The sequence below is a fragment of the Falco rusticolus genome, chromosome 5 (genome assembly GCF_015220075.1).
Source record: "Falco rusticolus isolate bFalRus1 chromosome 5, bFalRus1.pri, whole genome shotgun sequence".
Taxonomy (NCBI): Eukaryota; Metazoa; Chordata; class Aves; order Falconiformes; family Falconidae; genus Falco; species Falco rusticolus.
In genome coordinates, this window is record NC_051191.1 from 8,997,888 (window position 1) to 9,019,824 (window position 21,937).

Below are 21,937 nucleotides of genomic sequence, written 5' to 3' on the forward strand. Positions count from 1 at the left end.
AACTTAACGACAAACATTGATGTTGAAGTTGACATGCATTACGCAGCTTAGAATATTCCAGTAACCACAATAATCTTCAGCTCACAGATTTTTTTTTTTATCTGCTTGTACAGTAAACAGAAATCCCAGTATGCAGTAAAGCTGGGGAAGCAGTTCTTAAGTTTCAGAAACTAGTCTGTCCTTGAAGTTTTAAACCCAATCTGGAACAAGCTGGCCCCTCTCACATTCTTTAAGAAGGAGTAATAAGTAGTAAATGTTAAATGGGAACTTCTGTTTCTTTTTTCCTCATAGCAGAAGACAAGATACATTTTTTCCTACCAGAGGAAAGGAGTGAGAAAGGAAACAAATTAGATTTAGCTTTCAGCCGGTATCTGTCCACATCTGCCATGTCTAGCTATCTTAAAATAGAGCATTACCAAATGTGTTGTAGTGACCTCCTTGCACTGATTGTTCTGTTTTCAGAAAGTTGTGGGAGTGATCAATAACACTTTCTTCATGTTAATTTGGTGCATGCAAGTGACTTGCTTTTTTTGTCTTACAGATGAAGATGAGGATGAAGATGATGAAGAAGACTTTGAGGATGATGACGAATGGGATGATTGATCATATATTATTATATATATATTTTTTAAGGTGAATGATATACTAAACACTACTTTCTGTCTATGGATTCTGTAAAATTATCATGTAAATGTTCTACCAATTTGCTGTATATTTTTGTTGCCTTTTGCTTTTTTATTAATCTGTGCAATACCTCATTTAATCTGTAAAGGTTTGTCATAATCCTCTGCAAAGCTACTCCCTGTTAATGTGTGCAAGTTTACACCTGGATGATCATGTACATGTGAATACTTTCCATTCCATCAATAAGGGAGTTTAAATGTAATATGTGAGACTGACAAAAACCTTAATGTAATTTAGTTATAATGCAAGAAGGAAAACACTATTTTCATACCCTACTTTTTCTGTATCTAAATTTTCTTATTAAAACCTAGTATAGCACTATGTTCTTTAAGTGATGCAGCTCTTAGTTTATTTAGCCCCTTCATTTCAAATGCAATGCTACATGAATGTTGAGGCTGGTTTATACTCTTGCATGGTTTCAAATACATCACAACATTGCAGTTCAAGTCTTAGCAGTATGCTTTACGTAAAACAAAATCACTGCAGAAATGCACAGCTAGTTGTGAAGATTACCTTGCTCTAACTGTAGCAATACTGACTGCTATTGAACAGCAGTAGTAATTACACCTTTCAATTAGGGAGCTCTCTATGTGAAGTTCAACAGGGTGGCTTTACACTGTAACAGTGATAAAGACATCTTTGATGCAGACGAGTTCAGTCTTTTCTTTTTTTCTTTTTTCTTTTTTTTTTTTTTTCCCCAGCTCTTACTTTCAGAAGGAAGAAGTGTGAATTACTTGGGGGCTGTACTGGAGGCTGGCAATTGCTACAGTTTGATTTATTTTGAAAATCAATTTCATGCGGTTTTCAGGCTGAAGGGCTGCGTTTAATGCTTGCTTCAATAATGTTTAATTACTTTTTAACATTTGTAGGACATTGGTGTACTAATAAAGTAAACATAAGTGGTATTACTTTGCAGTCTTTGCGTTATGGTACACAACAAATGCTGAAACACCAATCCTACATCCATAAAGTTGGAAAGACGTTAACTCAGAATACACACTTTGAATAAGTACTGAACTTTATGGCAATATTCTGTCTTCATATGTTGGCTTTAAGGTCAAGGGTTGTGATGAAGATCAGGAGCCCAGTTCACAAGAATAGTATTTGAGTAAGTGGACAGAAAACGGGATTCTCATTTCACAGCTTGCACGTTTATGTAAGTTGTACTTTGTAGTGCAGTAAATATAGGCATATCTGCCTATTACAAAATACTAATCTATGCTACGTGGGTATTTAATATCTGCAGCATTAATTACTGTACTTACTGTAATTTTCAGGTAGTAAATCTTTTTAAAAACCACATTATCTGACATGGAATGTTTAGTTAAGTCAGTCATATTTGGAGCGTAGTTAATGCCTAGTGTCCTGGGTCTTTTGACTGTAGTCAAGGTATCAAACTAAATTTAAGTTATCAGAATTGTATTGACTGAAACCCAGTGTTGACCTGATCTTGACAGGCTGGACCTGCATGATACGGCTTGGATTTCTAACCCAGTTATAAACTAGTCTTTAGCGAATTAATTTAGTCATATGAGAAGAAAGGAAAGTTGCTGAGAAGTAGTGGGAGACGTAAGGTAGTTAAATTATTCAGAGGATGCTAACTTCCTTCCAAGAGTAATTTAAGCACATAACTTGAGGGGAAAAAAACTTCCAAGTGGTCTCACTCTCTTGCGGTAACTTTTGCGTTGCCCCCTGCTGCTATAAACGCTTCCTGCTAGCTTTGCTGCTGTAATGGCTTGAGCATCGGATCAAGTGCAAGTGCAGCCGGGGGTAGCTACGGGCAGTGGAGTTAGGAACTCGTGTATAAGGAAAATATTTGTATGGCTTTCATATAACTTCTGGCACTGCTCCCATATTGCATATAGGGCATTTTAAAATTAAGCAGATGAGGCCTAGAGGTTTTCCTACCATGCTACTTACTAGATATGTTTAGCTGTTATGTTCCCAGAATTGGAATTTCTGTAATATAGTTAATAATTAAGTATCGCAGTTCATTAATCAAACTTCTGTTCCAGGTTGTAGGATCTCTGAAGTTACATTATTGAATAAAACTTTGATTTGTAGATACTGGCCAAAGAAAGCTTTTGGTTTTTCTATTTCTTTTTCTTCACACAAAAAGTACACTCGTGGTGTCCAGGTTAATATTTACTTTCAAGTAGTGTTTGTACATGATAAATTTCAGGCATAAAGACTGCAATGGCAGTTAAGTTACTCATAACTGCATGCTTCAGCATTCTGCCACTTGCACTGTGAGCAGAAGACAGCATTTCATGATACTGGTGCATTGTTGCTAAACATTGTAATGAAGGCCTCTCTTATATATTCCGGTTAAATGACTGTCCAGATAGCCTTAGCAATTAACGAACTAGCATGAGGCTTTTGTATCTCGACACTCTATGTGCATAGACAATATCAGCTAGCCACTTGTACGTATGAAATCCGTAAGAACTTCTCAATCATTCAGTTTTCCATTTATTGAACTGAAATTTTTAGTATGTGAATTTTTGAAATGTACAGTGAATAGGATGTTGCACTGGTGGCAATTCATCATGGAGCATAATAAAATTAATTTGACCCAACTACCGTAAAACTGTGTGGTTTTTAAGTGCTAATTGTGGCACAGCTTTTAAAATGGATCTGCATATTGATTACGCACTTTAAAAGTAACTTTGGTCACCTAGCCAAGTTCACAAAGCAGTAAATAGCCGCTGTCAGATCGCAGTAGTTTTCGTGTCTCTGGAAAGTTGGATTGTGCTAGTGAATAAACACAATGAGTAAGAATGTGACACCCTGTCCTCTTGGCAGGTTTCATGGCTGCTCAGCAGCTTCTCTGGAACAGCTACTGCTGCAGGCAAGTGCAATAATCCAGCAACGTTTCAAGGTCAAACAAACATGGCTTCATTAATAAACACTCAGGGAGCAGTACTAACTAGTTAACGCCTGTCAATGAATGCTCTTAACTTACGAGGTTTTCACAAACCTAAATCTTTGTCTCGCGAGTTGTATTATTTGAGCTCAGGACACTTTCAGACGTTTGCTTTCCTTCTGCAAAGCATCTGAAGAGTCCAGCATTGCAGATTTTTATCTGGCGTACACTTTCTTTTGAAGTTTAGTACTTCTCTGATTTTTAGACCTTAAGTACAAAGCAAAGTTGGAATCATTACTTACAGGATGTGCTGAGGTATATTTCCTCTCCACTTAGTAAACCGAAGTGTAAAACATGCCTTTGAAAGGAGGCTAGTCTTTCAAATTGGGTTGTTTGTCGGGGTTTTTTTGACAGTGGCTACTTTCCCAAGTAAGATGTATGTAAAGAGAAAAGAGGAGGAGAGATCCTTTTGTTTTTAAGACACTTACAACTCCCCTGCAACAGCCTTTATCTAATCATTAGAGGAATTCCTGGTCTAATTAAAGTTCCTGAAGCTTAAGTACAGTGATAAGCAGCTTTATTTATAGAAAAGTGAAAATGGTTTAGGGAAACTTAGAAGATATTAAGCCTCTGTCTCCAAAAGGTGCGGTGTTACCCTCTAGCACTGCAGTAAGGACTCCTGTTGCTATGTATTTGTTTATTGCCTAGAGTTTTCTTGTGAGTAAGAAGACGGGAAGGGTGGGATAATATTAACTAGAACGGGAGCAGTGAAGGTCTAATGCCCGTGTTTAAACTTGCTTGTCAGTGACAGCAGCCTGGCCCTTTTCTCTAAGGTAGTCTTTGAACGTTTGAGAATATTTATGCAGTTGTGGAGGAGACTTCTTTTTTATTCACCAAACTGCTGTGGCACATCTGCTATTTTGTGCCTGAAAAAAATAAATCATTAGTTGTTTGAACTCAGATCTAAAAGGAATGCAGATACATGTTGACAAGTAGAATCATTGCATCAATGTCCAAATATAAATGAGTTGTTTTCTGACATTTTATTTCATGCTGAATTTTACAGTTTTTGCAGGAGTAACCTGCTAGAATGAGCTAGAATAGTAATTTATTAGCTATCCAAATTTTTCTCTAATGTAGTTTTGTGTAATACCTGCAGGACTTACTGATCTATAAACAGCTTAATACACACTTGAAACTGTGAAGCTTGATATTTTACATTTAACGTGGTTTTCATCTATTAGTACTGGCAAACATACTTAAAGGCCTTTTTGCTAGTGCTTTAAAGAGTTTTTGAGTCTCTTTGGTAGGAAGTTTTTGAGCCACACACTTCATGCACGTGATTTTTCCCCTGCCTGAAGCTTTGTTGTCTTCTCTGAGTTTTGTTACTTGAACTGTATGAATTTTAAACTTGTTACTTGAGGATTAGATAAGGGGGTGTAAGAGAAGCTTTAAAAAACAGAACAAGTTCAGAAACCCTCATCACCAGCATTATATTTTTGTATGTGCCAGCCGAGGGACACAATACGATCTAGAGTTTAAAGCTTAAGAAATATGATACACAAAATATTTGCTTAAATGACGTTGGCAAGCATGCAGAATCAGGAGTTGGCCCTTCTGGATGTTGATGCCAAAAAACTAGGCAACTGCCAGAGCACTTGAGCTGGGTTTAGAGCCCTTTGTTGGTAGATGGGGCTTTCTCAGATAATCAGGATACAAGGAACACAGACTGACAAACTGTGAGAAGCTTGCATCCTTGGGTTGGTTTTTTTTTTGTTTTTTGGGGTTTTTTTTTACTAGATGCTGCTATTCTGGTTAGAATAGTCTTTTGGACCAAAACAGTGCTTATTTCATCATCAAGAGAAGTGATCCCCAGCATGTAGTCCTTTGCCAGTGTTATGCCTGTTCAACTGTCAGCAAGGAATCTCTTTGTTTTTTTAATTCAAAATGAAATATAAAAAGCAGTCTAGACCCAGTTAACATAAAAACATGCTTTCTGTGGTTAGTCTCCTGCAGGTAATGTGTGCAAGCATGAAGGCAAGTGGCTAAAGCAGAAATCTCCTAACTAGTAGTAGTATTTTTCAAGGGCCTACATCAAGAATGAAAAGTTTTCACCTGTAGTAGCTTTTAGTACGTAATCCTGCCCTTAGAGAGTATGTTACTGAAATGCACTTGCTGTCCCCAAGACAGGTAAGAAGAGTAGTAGTCCTGGAGACTCTAGTGGCCCCTCTGCTCTCGGTTGTGTTACGCAGTGCTCGCGCCTGCATTTGATACTCTTGGCCACGCTAATAGTGGGTTATCCGGTACAAAACCAAATAAGTTGTTTGTATGAAAGCAGGTGCCAAGAGCACATGACAGGGAACGTCCATGGTATCGCTGTTGGGTTTGTTTTTTAAATGGGGATAATACTGATGAGTTCTCAGCATCCCATCCGGCTCCTGCTAGGTTCTGTGCTGCCCTTTCCATATGTGAGTCGATGTAATCCCTGGATGAAAGCACAGCAGGGTGGTACCTGGGCCTTTTTGTTTCTTCACCATGTCTTTTACCAAACAGAAATAATACGTCTTTAGAAGTATTTCTAGATGAATTTTCCAAAACTTCTGTCTGAATGGCACTGTGGTCTGGAAAGGGAAATGCTGATTTTCTTGGCAGGAGGTCTCCCGGCACACTCTGTAGTCTTAGAATGCCAAGTATTTGGATATGGCACATTACATTGCTAATCTGCTCCTCAGCCAGGCAGCCCATCGCATCTTCTTGTGGAGAAAATAGTTTTTAGAAACCTACTGTGTATTATGAGTTACCTAATTCTAATGCAAGTTATCGGATAAAGCAGAATTCTTACCAGGCTAGGAAAAAAGGAAAGCTACCAACAGAATTTAAAACCTCAGCGAGCAAGATGCCTGGAAAGAAGGCACAGCCCTACTGGGGCTTTTTAGTGGCCAAAATGGAGATAAAGAGTGTTCAGAGACCTTAAAAAGAAAAAAATTCATCTGATTACAAGTCTGCAGAAGGACCAATAGAGTCCAGTAAAGCAAGATAAAGAAAAGAAAAACTGTGAAATCCTGTAGTGTTTAATGGATCCCTTTTGTGCTATAACATCCTCCATGTTTGCTTTACAGGAGCTGGGAAACTCCTGCTAAACTGATGTCCTACTCGGATAACTGAAGTGCCTCTTTCTCGCAGATACATTATCACATCTCAGCCCTTAATACTCTCAGCCATTCTGGTCTTCACTACCAATGTCTTATTCCTGGACAGCTCTCCAAGCCTCATAATAAAAATACAGTTAACACAATTGCTTAACAGATACCTTCAGCAGCCTACAGCATGCAGCTGTTGTGTAACACATGAACCATTTCAAAGTGAACAGAAGTTGTCCTGGTGTGGATTCCTCTGGGGAGAAAATGGGCTTACCTACGTACTTAACTGAGGACTACTCAGAGATATTAAATGACCAACAGAGAAAGCTTTGAGCTGGTTGCTCTAATGAGCGGTGAGAGATGGGTGGCTGGTCAAGGGATAGCTGTAATCCAAGATGCGGTCTTCAAGGAGTCGACCCAACATAGATCACATAGAAAACAAAAAAAGCTGGAATCTTTCTTTGCTGCTGGGCGCGTTTCCTGGTTCATCATGTATGCTGGCTCTCTAGGTTATGTACCTCAGAAAATCACGCAGACCTTGGCCAGCAGCTGGTCAGGATGATCATCATCGTTCTGCTATTTCATGTGAGGAATCTGCCTCCTCAATCAAGCTGCCCATCCAGCCTAGAGATGATACCTGCATTTGGAATGAGTTTAATGCAGCATTCCTCGCACCTCACACCACGGATGCTAGCTAAGTTACCTTCAGCTAGATTGTAATGCAGAGGATTTAGTGAGACCCCTGCATTCTGCCAACCAGAAATGGATTGTTGCACTGTTACCTGTAGACATAAGGCATCTCTGTTGCCTGGAGGGCTGTAGCTGCCATCCCCTGGTTGAAATCAAATGCTGTGGTAGCTGAAGTTGCTGGTTGCATTCATTGTGGTTTTGCTGCCAGAACAGCCTTTCTGTTGGTCCTGAAATCCTCCGGAAGAGTGATACAGTGTGAGATCATTACAGATCTTTGTGGTTCCTGACTTCCCAATAAAACGAGACTATATGCTTCCTTATGTCCTTCCCTATTTTTAGCACAAAGCTTCTTACCTTCGACTCATTCTTCAGATGTTCTCTCTCTGCCTAGGTAGAACCAGTGCCTTCTGGAAGACAGTAGAAAGTCCAAGTATCTGAACATTTGCTATCTTACCCATTCTTTGCCATAAAACTCGTTCAGGTTGTTAGCAGGAGGGCAGAGCCCTGGATGAAGCTGCTGCTGTGGGTGACAAGCACCTCGTCTAACTGGAAGCAGATTATCTCCTTGTGTTCTTTTGGAGGAGACTCCGAAGAGTGGTGGCCATCAACAAGACTGTCTGCAGGGAGTAGTTCAGCAGCACATTCAGAAAGCTACGGTGGACTTCACTGGGGTCTTGTCCCCATGCAGCAGGCCCTGTGGCTCAGCGTTCAAGAGATTTAGCTGTGTTCAGTCTCAGAAACAGGAGATGCGTTAGTGGGAAATCAGGATGGGATGCGTCGCAAAGCAGGCTCCTGCATCTGTCCAACTCAGTATCTCCACTGGCTGTAATGAGAGTGTAGGCATCCATTGAGTAGGTGGGCATGTGTACTTCAGACACTTGGATGTAGGTGCCTTACTGAAACCAAATCTCACCAGTGTGCCCTGCGCCTTGGTTGCCCATCTGTGCAATGGTGGTAACTGTATCAAAAGCGATGCGTGTAAATACATAGAGGCCATGGCACTGCGGTCCAGGCATGTGACACTTAAAAGTATTTTAAAATGCCATTTTACTTGTTAAAATTTAGTTATCTCAGTTCTTAGAACAAAAACATTAGGGAAGACTTCTTTATTCCTGTTAGGTGGTTTTCAGAATTGGCAGCCCTTTTTAAGCTCTCAAAAAGCAAAACAGAACCCACCTGAGTGGTGTCTGTACAGCAGAGTTCATCCGAGCAGTTTGCTATCTGTATGTGCAAATATCGGGTCATACTCTAGTGTGGCCTTAAAAAAAAAATTAACTCCTGTGTGAGCAGGACGCTGGGAGCTCACCCACAGCATGCGGTTCACATGGATTTAGTTTTAATAAACTATGTGAAAGACATGAGTTTTGGGACATGGAGTTACAGAGCAGTTGCTAGTCCCCTGGTTGACCAGCCAGGTTTGCAGCACACCCCCTCACAGCAGCTCCCACCGGGAGCACTTCACTGTGACTGATGCTGTCAAGAGGCTTAACTGATCCCGAACAGGGAGTCCTGACAGGCGAGCCGCCGGGCCCGGCTGCGCCATTACTGCAGGCAGCGTCTGTACCAGCGGCAGCAGCGATGTATGGCCCTGCTGTACGGCCCTGTCCTGTGGCCCTGCCCTATGGCCCTGCCCTATGGCCCTGTCCTATGGCCCTGTCCTGTGGCCCTGCCCTATGGCCCTGCCGTATGGCCCTGTCCTGTGGCCCTGCCCTATGGCCCTGTCCTGTGGCCCTGCCCTATGGCCCTGCCATATGGCCCTGTCCTGTGGCCCTGTCCTGTGGCCCTGCCCTATGGCCCTGCCGTATGGCCCTGTCCTGTGGCCCTGCCCTATGGCCCTGCCGTATGGCCCTGTCCTGTGGCCCTGTCCTGTGGCCCTGCCCTATGGCCCTGCCGTATGGCCCTGCCGTATGGCCCTGTCCTATGGCCCTGTCCTGTGGCCCTGCCCTATGGCCCTGCCGTATGGCCCTGCCGTATGGCCCTGCCGTATGGCCCTGTCCTATGGCCCTGTCCTGTGGCCCTGCCCTATGGCCCTGCCCTGTGGCCCTGTCCTGTGGCCCTGCCCTATGGCCCTGCCGTATGGCCCTGTCCTGTGGCCCTGTCCTGTGGCCCTGCCCTATGGCCCTGCCGTATGGCCCTGCCGTATGGCCCTGTCCTATGGCCCTGTCCTGTGGCCCTGCCGTATGGCCCTGCCGTATGGCCCTGCCGTATGGCCCTGTCCTATGGCCCTGTCCTGTGGCCCTGTCCTGTGGCCCTGCCCTATGGCCCTGCCGTATGGCCCTGTCCTGTGGCCCTGCCCTATGGCCCTGCCCTATGGCCCTGTCCTATGGCCCTGTCCTGTGGCCCTGCCCTACGGCCCTGCCCTGTGGCCCTGTCCTGTGGCCCTGCCCTATGGCCCTGCCCTATGGCCCTGTCCTGTGGCCCTGCCCTATGGCCCTGCCCTATGGCCCTGTCCTATGGCCCTGTCCTGTGGCCCTGCCCTACGGCCCTGCCCTGTGGCCCTGCCGTATGGCCCTGTCCTATGGCCCTGCCCTGTGGCTGCTCCGCTCTGCCTGTTCAGTGTGTTGGAGTTCTTTGCCAATTGGCCACAAGTGGTCACACATTTCTCCCTGAAGATGCAAAAAGCATCAGCTTTATGGGTGTAAATCATTATGAAATGACCAGAATTGGTGCCTCCCCCAAATCCCTGCAGGTCTGCAAGGCCGGAGGGCACAGTGGTGCTGCTGTCTGCTGTCACGCTTTCAGAAAGCTCAGGGGCCTCGGAAGATTTTAAGTACAGGAGGCATTCTGTTTATGGCTTGGATTTACTGCAGCTCTGTGTGTGCTGGCTCCCGCCGGTTTCGTCTTACTGCTTCGTCTGTCTCTATCATCTGGGTTTGAAAGGGGCCATCCTGTTTTCATCAGGGCGCACGTTAAAGCTCTGACTTTATTTGAGGAAAGACAGCCAGTAGCTTTGAAGTGTGTGATAATATTTTTGCTGCGGGATGACGGTCACACTCTATATCCCCCAGCCTCTCAGGTCGTCACGGGACATTAGGAGAAACTGTGACTGGACACAGGTGAAATCAGATTGATTTACTTTCCTCTATTAAATTCCTTTTTTACTATGTGCACTTGATAAATACTACAGCCACAGGGTAAAAATGTGTCAGCTATTTCAGCTGAACAGTGTGATCCATGCTTACTTAAAACTGTTGGACTGGCTATATATTTTAAAAGCCCAACTCAGATTTTATTAATCTTTCTGCATAATTTTCAGTGAACAGCTGCACTGTCAACTTAGAGACAGAGAGGTCTTCCAAGAAACACAAGGGCAAACGCAGCTTTTTAAATCCGACCTCCTGTTTTATTACTATAAAGACAGTTGGGTTCTAATTTAGCAGCATCTGGTTTGCAATATTAATGAAGGAAAAAAGAAACAAAAACTTTGTGTTGCTAATTTGACTGAAACTGGCAAAATGTTTCTGCCCGGTGCAGCCTCTTAAGGTCTTGCTAAATGGAAGCTCATAGACGTACTAACCCCAAAGTTTTTCACTCAGTTTAAATACTGGTTATTCCCTGCACGCATGTGCCAGCATTTTGTTCGGGACCTCTAAGCATTTCGCTAACACTAACCAGGTCAGAGTGCAAGAATTTCTGTGAAAAGTTCAGGCAATAAAATCTAACTGCCCAAGTTGCAAGTGGGGAAGGCTCGTTTCACCGAGGCTTTAGCAGAATTTTGTGAAAAAGATACGTGCTCTACCCCATTGCTCCTTATTTCCAGCAGCATTACATTTTATCCAGTCATGAAATCTTTCCACCAAGCTGTATTTAGAACTACTAAACTGGGGCGCAGTCAAACTGTTGGGATGTTCTGGAAATAGGCAGCATGGGAGCTCTGCAACAGCAAACGCAGCGGTACGGTGGTACTTAACTAGCAACAGCCTCTGTCTCAGAGAATGGTATGTGTTTAATTGGTGTGATACCTCAGCCACAGGTTTGGCAAGGAATAGAGCTATTAGTTCGTAGAGAGTGAGTCCCTATAGGTTAGATTTTATAATGTTCATTGAGCAGCTCTCATGTACCACAGCTACTTGCTGGGGTCACAGGGTATGAGGTTGTCTCTGCATTTCATCACTGTTTCCTCTTAAATGTACGCTATCTCAGAGAAGCATGTACCTGATGTACAAACTATAAGGTTGCACTGGAGATGGGAGCATCTGGAACAATCTGCACAGTACGTATGATCAGAGTCCCCAGACTTCTTTCTCTGGGGCATGTAAGGGTTTGGCAGAATTCACAGAGCAGAAGCAAAGACTGGAATTAGAAGCCCAAGAAGGGAATTGTCAGGCTACCTGAGGCAGTGCCCTGTTGCACAGAAAGGCATCAGCCTGTACGAGAATGTATAAATTGATCCACAAGTTCGTATTACAGTTTTGGCAGTTCTTGCAAGCTGGCACAACATTTGGCCTTTGTAACAGGGGTAATTGCTTGGCTGATCGGAGGCCAGAGCTGCATAAAGGGCATACCCCTATGGTACTGGAGAGGCACTTAAAATAAAAATCAGGCTGATTTTGCATGCTGCATTATATTTATCAAATTCTTCTGACAGAGAATTTTTAATACCAGAACAAACTTACTTTCTCCTCCAAGTTGCAATTACGTATTTCATATGTGGTGCAGGTGACTATGTAGCTGCTTTCCAGTAAACTCTGTAGAACAGATTTTTAAAGTAGAGAGAAGCAGCAGATCTATATTTGAAATGCTTTCTGGATTTTTTGCTTTGAAGAAATTAATGTTGAAGATCATTTGTTTAGATACATAGTGGAAGTTTCAGGTTTATCTTCCTTTGTCTACCAGAGAAACCTCTCGTTCATGTTTTATCACTTTTCCAACCCCCAGGACAGAACCCTCTACCTGAAACACATTCAGGGATTTAAAAGCTTATGTGATGTCTGCTAGGGAGTACATTCTTCACTGGTAGTGAGACATAAGATGAAAAGATGTCATATTCTTTGTTCTGGTTCAGAGCCAGCGGGATGGAAAAAGCAGCTTGATGGCGCTTTCATTCAGACCGTGTTCATGGTTTAGGCTTGGCTTTTCCTTACCTCATGTACTTAGTTCTCCCATGACCCAAACAATGCCAGATGAGGATTAAAGGAGAAAAAAAAGGTTGCAGAGTGTCTTTTGACATGACAAGGTGAGGCCCAGCACAGAGACGTGTGAGGAAAGGATTGACACTGGTGAGAGCACTCTGAACCCAAGCTGCTAACACCTGGATCATACTGAACATGTCTCCAAGAGAGTTATTAAACAAATATCCCAAAGCAAACATGGAAAAAAGCAAGCCTCTTCTATGCAAAACACTGAAATGAAGGGTAGGGGCAGCAGGAGAAAATAGAAGTGATGGGCAAGCCTCCTCCATAATCTGGAAGTGGTAATTGGAGGAATGGGAAAAAGACATGGAAAGAAAAACCTGATGATCGTTAAACCTTTGTTGGTGCCACGCAACATGGAGGCCAAGCTGGTGAGAAAGCCCTTCAAGTGAGAAGCCTGTTCACTGGCAGCATGGTGCCCACCTCTGTCTCACAGCAAGGTGATCCTTCACATACAGCTTGGTAGAAAAGCAAATAAAGGGCTGTATCATCCTTAGTTCCTCATATATTTTTTATGCAGCCTTCCCCCCTGTACTGCAGTGGCAGTCCTACTCACAAGCAGCCGTGTAGACACCGTGCAGGAAATTCTGCCACCAGTTAGCTCAGTGTTCACATTTTGAGGCATTATAGACTATCTGGTGTAAGAGGCAGGAGATTAGAGTAAAGCTACAGCTGCAACAGCATTTCCAGACTAATCCCTAATTTCACTTAAAAGCTGACCGTTATAAATTATACAACTCCTGATCTGCCTTCAGGTCACTCTCAGCTGGCTGCAACTAAATCAGATGTGCTGCTTTTAAAGGATGATGTTCTGTGTCAGAAATAACATACCCTAGTCCATTGTTTGCTTTTAAATGCCAGCAATGGCCCTGGAGACCTCCCATGACCTCAGGGCAGCAGGCAGCATCTCTTGCTGGCAGAAAGACTGGAATGCGGTGGACACATTTGAATCTTCTTTCTGCTTTACACAGAGATCATTGCAACTCTCCCAACCCCAGCAAGAGGGCTGAATGGCCCTGCAGAGGTTTTCCACCCCATGGCTGGTTGAAGAACTGAACAGTTTCACCAGTTGCCCCAGGAAAAAATGAACCCTCCAGACTTCTTCATGAAAAGCAAACGAGAGAAAGACACCCTGAGACTGCCTGAGAGACGCATTAACCTTGAATTTCAAATTAGGAAATACCCTATAAACAAAGCTGCAGTCAAATTTAAATTCTCTCAAGACCACCGCTTCATTTGGAGAGGATGGTAAATATTTATGAGCTTGGAAAGAGGCCGATTTGGAAAGCGGGTGTTTAAACATTCATTGAAATATGACAGAGTGAATTCAGGTCTTTGTTTTCAGCGGTCTTGGGCATGTGAGTCCCACCACAACAGCAGCGCCTGAGGCCCAGAGGCTCAGGCTGGTTCTCTTACTCTGGTCAGAAATTCCACCCAGGAACTGACAAACTGGCCCAACCCTGATAAGAGAACCACCTCTGCACCTATCACCCCATTACCACTTTATCCCAGGGGCACTACTAGTGCCAACACAACCATGAGAAAGTATCAGAAAACTGACAGGCAAAGCAAGTGATGGGGGAGCAATCTGGGATCATGCAGCTCCCCAATGTGATAATGACCCCATATTCCCAACTACTCACCACCAGGTCTCTTCTGGTGGGGAACCTAGCTGAGGAGCTGCAGGGCGGCACACTTCAGGGGGAATAGTCGATTGCTTCAGAATTAATCATGCCTGTGGTGGGATCACAGCTGGCTAACGTGTGCAATCAGCTGTGGGCCCTGCTGGCTTTGGAATGGATGACCATCAGAGGACCCAGTACCCTTAGCATTGAACAGGTCTGGTCACTCTGCATTTAATTAAGTAGTAGAATGAGGGCATTCTGTAGTATCAACATGCTGAACAGTCACTCGCAGGTGAGGCTACCTGTTGCCATTCTGAGGTAGCCAAACAACAACTACCCAGTGTGAATGGTCTTCCACATCCACTGTGGTTGATACAAAGAGTAATGGGCTTACTTGCCACCTGAGAAGATGACAAAACACTAAGGAAGACTTTCCAATGGATGGTTGTTCAGGGACACCAGGAGCTCCAGCTATTATGTATTTTTAAGGACCTGTTTAATTATCTTTGATCTTGTCTTGGAGCAAAGGCCACTTTGGAAGCACTTTCACAACTAATTTTTATGCTCTGCAGCGATAGGAAGCTGACACAACTTGCTCAATGCCCTTGAGGCACACCATGTCTCATAGCACAGAGCTGGCGGAGTGGGATTAGAGCTCAGGATTGTCTGACACCCAGCTGTAAGCTCAGTTCTCCACATGACCTGTGGGATTCGTCTCAGTGGGAATTTGAGAGCGGGAGCCAGTGGCACGCTGGGGTGATGCGGGCTGCTCAGCTGTGCTGGGCTATCAACATCCACAGTTCTGTTGTCACAAAGAGCTTAGGGGATGGATCCAGAACAATTTAAACCAAGCTAAATCCGCACTGCCCGGCACTGTCCTCCCTCCATTCCTGGCCAGAGGTTCCCACCACCTCCCCTGCACTAGCAACACGGTGCTGAAACTGCAGTGAGAGGTCTGGGGAACCAAACTGTTTGGTTGGTTTTCTTTTTGGTTGGTTTCTGTTTGGTTGGTTTTCTTTTTGCTTTCTTTTTTTGGGGAGGGCACTGGTTTACCTCCTTGAACTGACTGCTTGCAAGTTTGGTGAGAGAGGGGGCAGCAACACACAAAGACATGAAGGGGGCAACAGCGACTGCAGCAGAGCTGCAAAACTGTCCTGGAGCTGGTCTAACTGGTATTGCACCTAAAATCCAACTATTAGGATGTTTGGAGTGAGGTGATCTCACATAGACTATTTTTGGTCACAATAAACTATAGCAGAGACTGAGAAGTTTAGCTCATGAGTGTCTAGACAAAAGATAAGCCTGGCGTGGGATGTCAGAAGTCCTGTAACGGGGGTTAGTGATGCACCCACACCTGCATGCTAAACAGGGATGAAAGGCAGGAATATTCACCCTGTCTGAGTGCTGCCTGTGCAGTCACACACCTCCTGGGCTGGCGCTGGTGTCCCTCACCGGCTCTCTATATGGGTAAAGTTTGCCTGTACCTGCTTCCTCGACACAATCCAGACTGACCTGTGGCAGTCAGGGCAGAGTTAGAATCATAGAATCATTATCAATGTATGTTACTAAAAAAAAAACCAAAAAAAACCCCCAAAAAACTGTGGCTCCACATGTTTCTCAGAACAAGCCCTGGAAAGAAAAGCGCAGGACATATTTAGCCCTTTACGGGTGGATTGACCTAGTGCCCTTGGCAGAAATGCCATAATGGAGTGCAGAAGGGATGAATTTCTTACCTATGGAATTGAAACTTCAGGTACCTCCCATGAAAGACAAATAGTCTGATGGATACAGGTTACACTTGGTTAGTCTGGTGAAATTGTCTCCTAGGCCACTGCTGTGAAACAGCCACAATTTATCCTCCTCAGGGTGCACAAGCATTTCTAACTGTCCTTTTGGTTCCTTATGTGCTTGTTTCTTAGGTGACTAAATGACAGAAATGGCATGTCTTCTTTCAACAGCATTCTTGCATGGCTGAGTCAGTCTTGGGATTTCTGCCCTTGTGGCTTGCTCCATCCGCATTTACAAAATTTCTTGCACTGGGTCATGGGCTGTGCTTCTCTTACCGCTTAGAAATACACTGACATTCATCATATTCACTTATATTCAGCCAGTCACAACATTCCTGTTAGCAAAAATAAAAATAAAAAAATTAAAAACAATGCACCTAATAGCTCTTGGTGTCTGAGAGTCTTGGAGCACGCTTGAGTCTATGTGAGCATAGCCTTGCAGTATTCTGAGGCAGATCAATACTGATATCTCCAAGGCAAAGTAGAGTCACAAGAAATTAAGCAATATAGCCCAGAGAACACAAATAGCAGAAGCACAGCCCAGGACATAACCCTCAGTCTTGCCTCTGGGATACACGTTCTGGCTCTTACCAGAAATTCACTGAGAATTTTTAGCATGACAACATTTTAAGGAAATAGAAGCATCTTTCCCTTTGCTAGAGTTCCATAGAAATTTTTTTTTTTTTTTTTTTTTTGCCATTAAAAAGGTTTTATAATATTCATATTCATTTGATGCTGCAAACAGTCAAATATTACAGTTAGAAATAAATACACCTGACAGGTAGGCTGTTGCCCTGCTTTCAGCAAGGGCAGAATTTTTCCATATCTCCATTTTTCTTTTGGGCTGATCCATCCTTTTCACACAGAACAGTTACATCTGGGTCCGATAGTGCACCGGTTACCCCACAGCTGGTTGGTGACAGTTGCCCTATTTTTCCGCTGTCTTCACAGGAAGAAAGCAAGGCCCTCAACTGCTGCACAGTAGCTGCAGTTCACTCTTCCACCTTCCAGTTTCGGCGCAAGGCTGCATCCACCCGGCAGACCCAAAGCTGCAACAGACCTCCAGCCCGTGCTCCCCTCGCAGAACAGCCCTGGCAAGCCAGGAAACACCACAGACCTGGGGGCAAAAGGGCTGATCCATGCTGGGAGCATGTAGCTCCAGTAGCCCACTTACTTTGTCCAGATTCATGCCCCCACGCTGCCTGCCCGAGCTGCGATGGCATGCCTTGCCCGTAAGCCTCCTCCCGCGTGGCTCCAGGTCTTGTCGGCTTGGGGTGAGGCTGAGGACTGGGAAGCCCAAGTCCCAGCTGAGAGGTGGGATGTTGAGATGTCTCCCCTCAGATGATGAAAGTCTCTTCTGAGCAGCAGGTCTGAAACATGAGTCCTCTGTACTTGCAAGAGCAAAAGAAATCTCATATAAAATAAAATGACCAAAATACTGCAGAAACCACAGTCCAGTTCAGAAACTTCATTTAGAAGTGCCGAACTTGAAACATCATCAGTGGGCTGACATTTCACGTGTCTGAAAAGGAAAATATCTCATGCTACATATATAAAAGCGGCCACTCCAAATCACCAGGTGCTTCTAAAGAGCATCTTCTCAGTGATACAGGCATACAATTTAATTTCTGAGCAAGGCTTTCTCTCCTGGTTGCAGGGTTTCTCCTTGTGTGTGAGGCACAATTATCACTATCCCATTCAAGAACTTAAAATTAAAAATGAAGTAATTGAACTGGCAAGTCAAAGTAAACTTGTGTTGTAACTTTTGCGGAATGAATCTAAAAATGAATTCTATCTTAAGTGCAGGGTTTTGCAAATGGAGACCAAGACAGTGTACGTACGGTGCTGGGCTTAATGTGTGAAACCAAATTCCACTCCCTCTTCTAAGTGTTTGGTTCCTGTTGGTATCAAGCACAGGGAGTGTTAAGCCAGCATCTAGCATAAGGCTTTGGCTTCCATGTGATAGTTTTTTTCTAAAGTTACATCTGATTTGAATAGATTTGAAAAAAAAAAAAAGTAGGAAATTTTTACAACTTTCGATATTGTTCCAACTTGCAGATCCTGTGGTGTTTTCACATCTAAGAGCATTAGTATAATAATGGCAGGAGCTTCTGTGTTAGCAGTTTCAGGCTTCTGCTGCTGAAAGCACCACACCATACAATCCTTTTCATAAGCTTCTTACACTTTTAAGAGACAGTTGGTGAATTTGCCCATTCCTTTTTAATGGGAATGCTGTTCCAAGAACTTTCTTGTTCTGAGTTAGGAAATACCTTCTAATTTTTCATCCAAGTGCAATCATGCACGGTGTCTGTCCTTTCTTTTTTTTTTTTTTCCTACTCTTAACAGTGCCCTGTAGCTCTTTCCCCTTTGCAGTATTTATAGACATGAGCTGAAATCCTTTTGAGCTTTTGTTTGGCTAGACTGATCCCACCACCTGTTCTCATCTCTCTCATAGGCCAGCCTCTCCAGTTCCCCAGTTATCCTAGCCATTTTCTTCCCCTCTTCCGATTCAAAATTTTTCCTGGCTGTTACTTACTGGAATGGTACACACTCTTCCAAATGCTGTTTCACTTGAGCCTGCACTCAGAAACAATTCCTGGAGCTACCTCTCCCCTTACACCCAGGCATTGCAGGTACCCCCTTCGTGGCTACCTCATGGTAGTTACGTGTCACTCTCTAAACAACCCACAGAGAAGTCTTCTCTATTTTCGTTGCGGACCTGCTCTGCCTTAATCATTACTTCCATAGTTTTGATGAACTTCCGAGGGAACTGTTTGAGTAATGGCATGGAAGTCTTGAATACTCACAGCTTTTCTTCTGCGCTGGGAGGGCTGCACCGGTGCTGTGCTAGTGTGTGGGCAGGGGAGAGGCCTTGGCCATACTCGCCTCCACCTTACTGCCTCCCATGCCCCGGGACATTCATTTCTGCCCCACACCACGCCGAGACTGCGCTGCACCGGCTCCTCTGGTTACCAGCTGCGTGCAGCACAGGCTTGGGCTCCAGAAATGGATGTGGCTTCGCCTGGAAGGAGCCTCACTGGCCACCTGCCCTGTTTGGTGGGAAGCAAGCATCTCTGGCAGGGCTGCCAGACCAGCACCTCTGCCCCCCGCTAACACCCCAGCGGCAGAGCAGCGTGGGTCACTGTCCAGAACTAGTCTAACAGGTGACTTGGCAGGAGGCAGGAAACTTCCAGAAGACATGGAAATAAAATCTCTCAGCCTTTTATGAGGTCGTTTTCTTTCAATAAGCTCAGACATCTCCCTAGGTGACGAGGCACAAACTAAAAAGCCAGATCCTGGAATTACAGGTAACAGTCAGGCTCTGATATTTCTGGTGCTCCCGTAAGCCAGCTCTCTCGTACCACGTTATATGGCATGGATGTTCACATGGGTACACGTTATGGAAGGGCCAAAGCACGAAGGCGCTGCCCCCCTGTTGGATGACCCAGAGCGCAGGGCTTTGCAAGGTGGCACAGCCTCCGGCCACCACACCAGGCTGCAGCCCTTGCCCGGTGCAGCTGGGTGGCAAGTCACCACTGCAGTGGCACCACAGCAGCATGGGGCAGGGTAGCTGTGGGGTGGTGGGAGGACCCCATGTCAGTCTCAACCACAGTGTGTTGTGCTCTGTGCAGTACCCAGCTCTCCCCTCCCGCTCCCCAGCCTGAATTTGGGGGAACACTCATGGGAGAGACTTGGCTCAGTGTAAATAGGGGACCCAGGTTTTGCTTTTTTTCTTCCTCGGGAAGCTACAGTATTTCTGCTCTTCACTGGGCTGGTTATTTCTGCAACTCATGAGGAGATAAATAATGTTCTAAGGATACTTTCTTTGTTCCTAAAGACAATATAACCCATTGTCTTCTCCCGTCCTTTTACCTCCTCAGTGACAGCAAGCACTTGGTTACCCTTCGCAGCTCTTTTATTGCTGACCAATTCATTTTGACAGATTTTGCTGTGTTTGTTTCTCTGACTGTCTTTGAGAGAACACAGATGGCCACCTGCTGCAGGGAGACCTACAAGTCCAAACAAGGAGTGTACCTGCATCCCAGGGCTCTCTTGTCCAGACACTGTGTCCAGCTCTGATGGGAGTATAGCGCTGGATGTGCAGGAGATGACCCGGGGCCACCTCACAGGGCAAACAAGGCCTTCAAAGAAAATGATTTACCTCTCTGTGGCTCAAGGGAAGGGTTCAGAAACTGAACTGCACTTACAGGCAGGGCTGGGGCCCCAAGGGGAAGCGCCCAGCTGCGAGGTGTTTGTTCCCCAGGCAGGAACACGACTTGGCACCTCCTGGCTCCTGCTAAACCATCTTCCAGTCTGGGAAGGCGGCACAGTACCTCCCAGAAGAGTTTTGGACCCTTGTCACATGGTGCTCGCCTGCTAATTTGAAAGGAAAACAGATTGCTCCTTGGAAGCATCCGTGAGGGAGCTCAGCACCATCAGCAGCAGGGCTGACACCCACCTGAGGAAGGAAGGGGGCTGACTTTCCCTTCAGCAGGACATCACAACCTTAACAAGGTGTTACGGGGGGCTCTGCCTCGCGGCTCTGCAAATAGGAGACGTGCCTTGAAATGCCTCCAAGTGAAACTGCTGTGAAATTTATGTAGGCAGAAGGCAATTACCCAGATTAGACTTTGGCTAAGGCACAGGACTGACACTTCGTAAGGAAGTGCACCGCAGGAGCTTAAATAACCACATGTGGCTGCTCCTTCCGTGAGTTTACATCTTCGCTGAAATACTAATGTCCATCGTCAGAGCAGGCCTCACACCAGAACGGACTGACGAGCCACTTGTCAGCAACCGCAGTCAGCAGCTCTGGCCAAGCCTTCGCAAGGGCCATGCCCATCGCCCTTCTCTTCTGCAAAAGAGCAACTACAACAGGTCTTACCAACCTGAAAATTGAATTTTACTTTCCTTTTTTCTTCTATCTAGCTTTTTCCTTCTTCCACATCCTTTTCTTCTCTTCTATCATCTGCCACTTTTCAGTATTCATTTTCTTCTCTGTCACCTTTTCCTATATCAGTTTTCACATCCCATAGAGGCAGTTTCCTCACCTCTCGTTCTCCCTCTTTCCTTAAATGTTTCGGTTTGGTTTTTTAAATATTGTCTTGTCTTCCTCCAAATCCTCTCCATTGTGCTTTCTCTGAGTTCCCTCCCTATCTTTTATTCCCCCTTGCAGCTGTTTAGCTGCTTCTGGTATTTGATTAAACATTTTGCTGTTTCGCATCCTTCACAAAGCTGCTGCACACAAGGTCTGGGGTCATAGGTCTACTCCTGACTATGGTCTGCATTCCACCATTGCTTCCATCCTCAGAAGATCCCAAGCTCCAACTTCCATTTGGTCATGGGAGATCAACCATAGGTTGATTTTTAGGCTATGGGAGCCCACGCAGTTATAAAGGCAGCTAAAGACTAGTGGTACGTACCATATTTCCTGTGATACTGGGTCTAGAAATACTCAAGAGTTGTTGTGATCCTGAGGCAAGAGGAAGAATGTTAGAAAGTGTTTCAATTAGTTGTACATTGCTTTTGGTATGTTCTAGTCAATAAATACAAAAGCAAAAAGATATCTTCACCGTTTTCTTGCTGTAATAGTAACATTCATGACAACTCACTAATGGATCCCCTCTCCATTATGCTTGATTTCCCTCCAGTAATTTGTTCCTGTTTCTGGGGAAATCTGTCTCATTAATATTTCTAGATTGACGCTTACCTGTATTTTTTCAGTACCACTGCAATGCTGGGTACTCTTAAGTAATAACTTCGGTGTAGTTTTATGTCAAAGAAATACTAATTCCTATATTTATTGTTGAAATGAGCAAACTAGTTAATAGTTAGTAGTGCTTCTAAACATGTATATCCTCTTGCCTTTCAACATTTTGGCCACTGCTCAGTTTTCTTCATGTTATCGCTACCTTCACACTAGCTGAAGCACCCAGAACCATAACGATGACAGAGGGAGATGTCTAGTACTACATGAAGAAGGGCTATTCATGCCATCGCCTGTGATGTGATA

At 44.5% G+C, this 21,937-nt stretch overlaps 1 protein-coding gene across 5 annotated transcripts in view; it reads left to right on the plus strand.

The window, feature by feature from the left end:
- Positions 1 to 6,966, plus strand: part of WASL (WASP like actin nucleation promoting factor) — a 58,123-nt gene extending 51,157 nt beyond the window's left edge. For 3 of the 5 annotated variants that reach the window (XM_037388691.1, XM_037388695.1, XM_037388696.1), the window contains one exon: positions 542 to 3,263. In XM_037388691.1, coding sequence (XP_037244588.1) covers positions 542 to 603 — 62 coding nt within the window. In that variant the 3' untranslated portion in view covers positions 604 to 3,263. Of the gene's footprint in view, positions 1 to 541; positions 3,264 to 6,669 lie in introns of those variants that run through there. The other 2 variants (XM_037388693.1, XM_037388694.1) reach the window with 2 other exon arrangements.
- Positions 6,967 to 21,937: the final 14,971 nt, after the last annotated feature.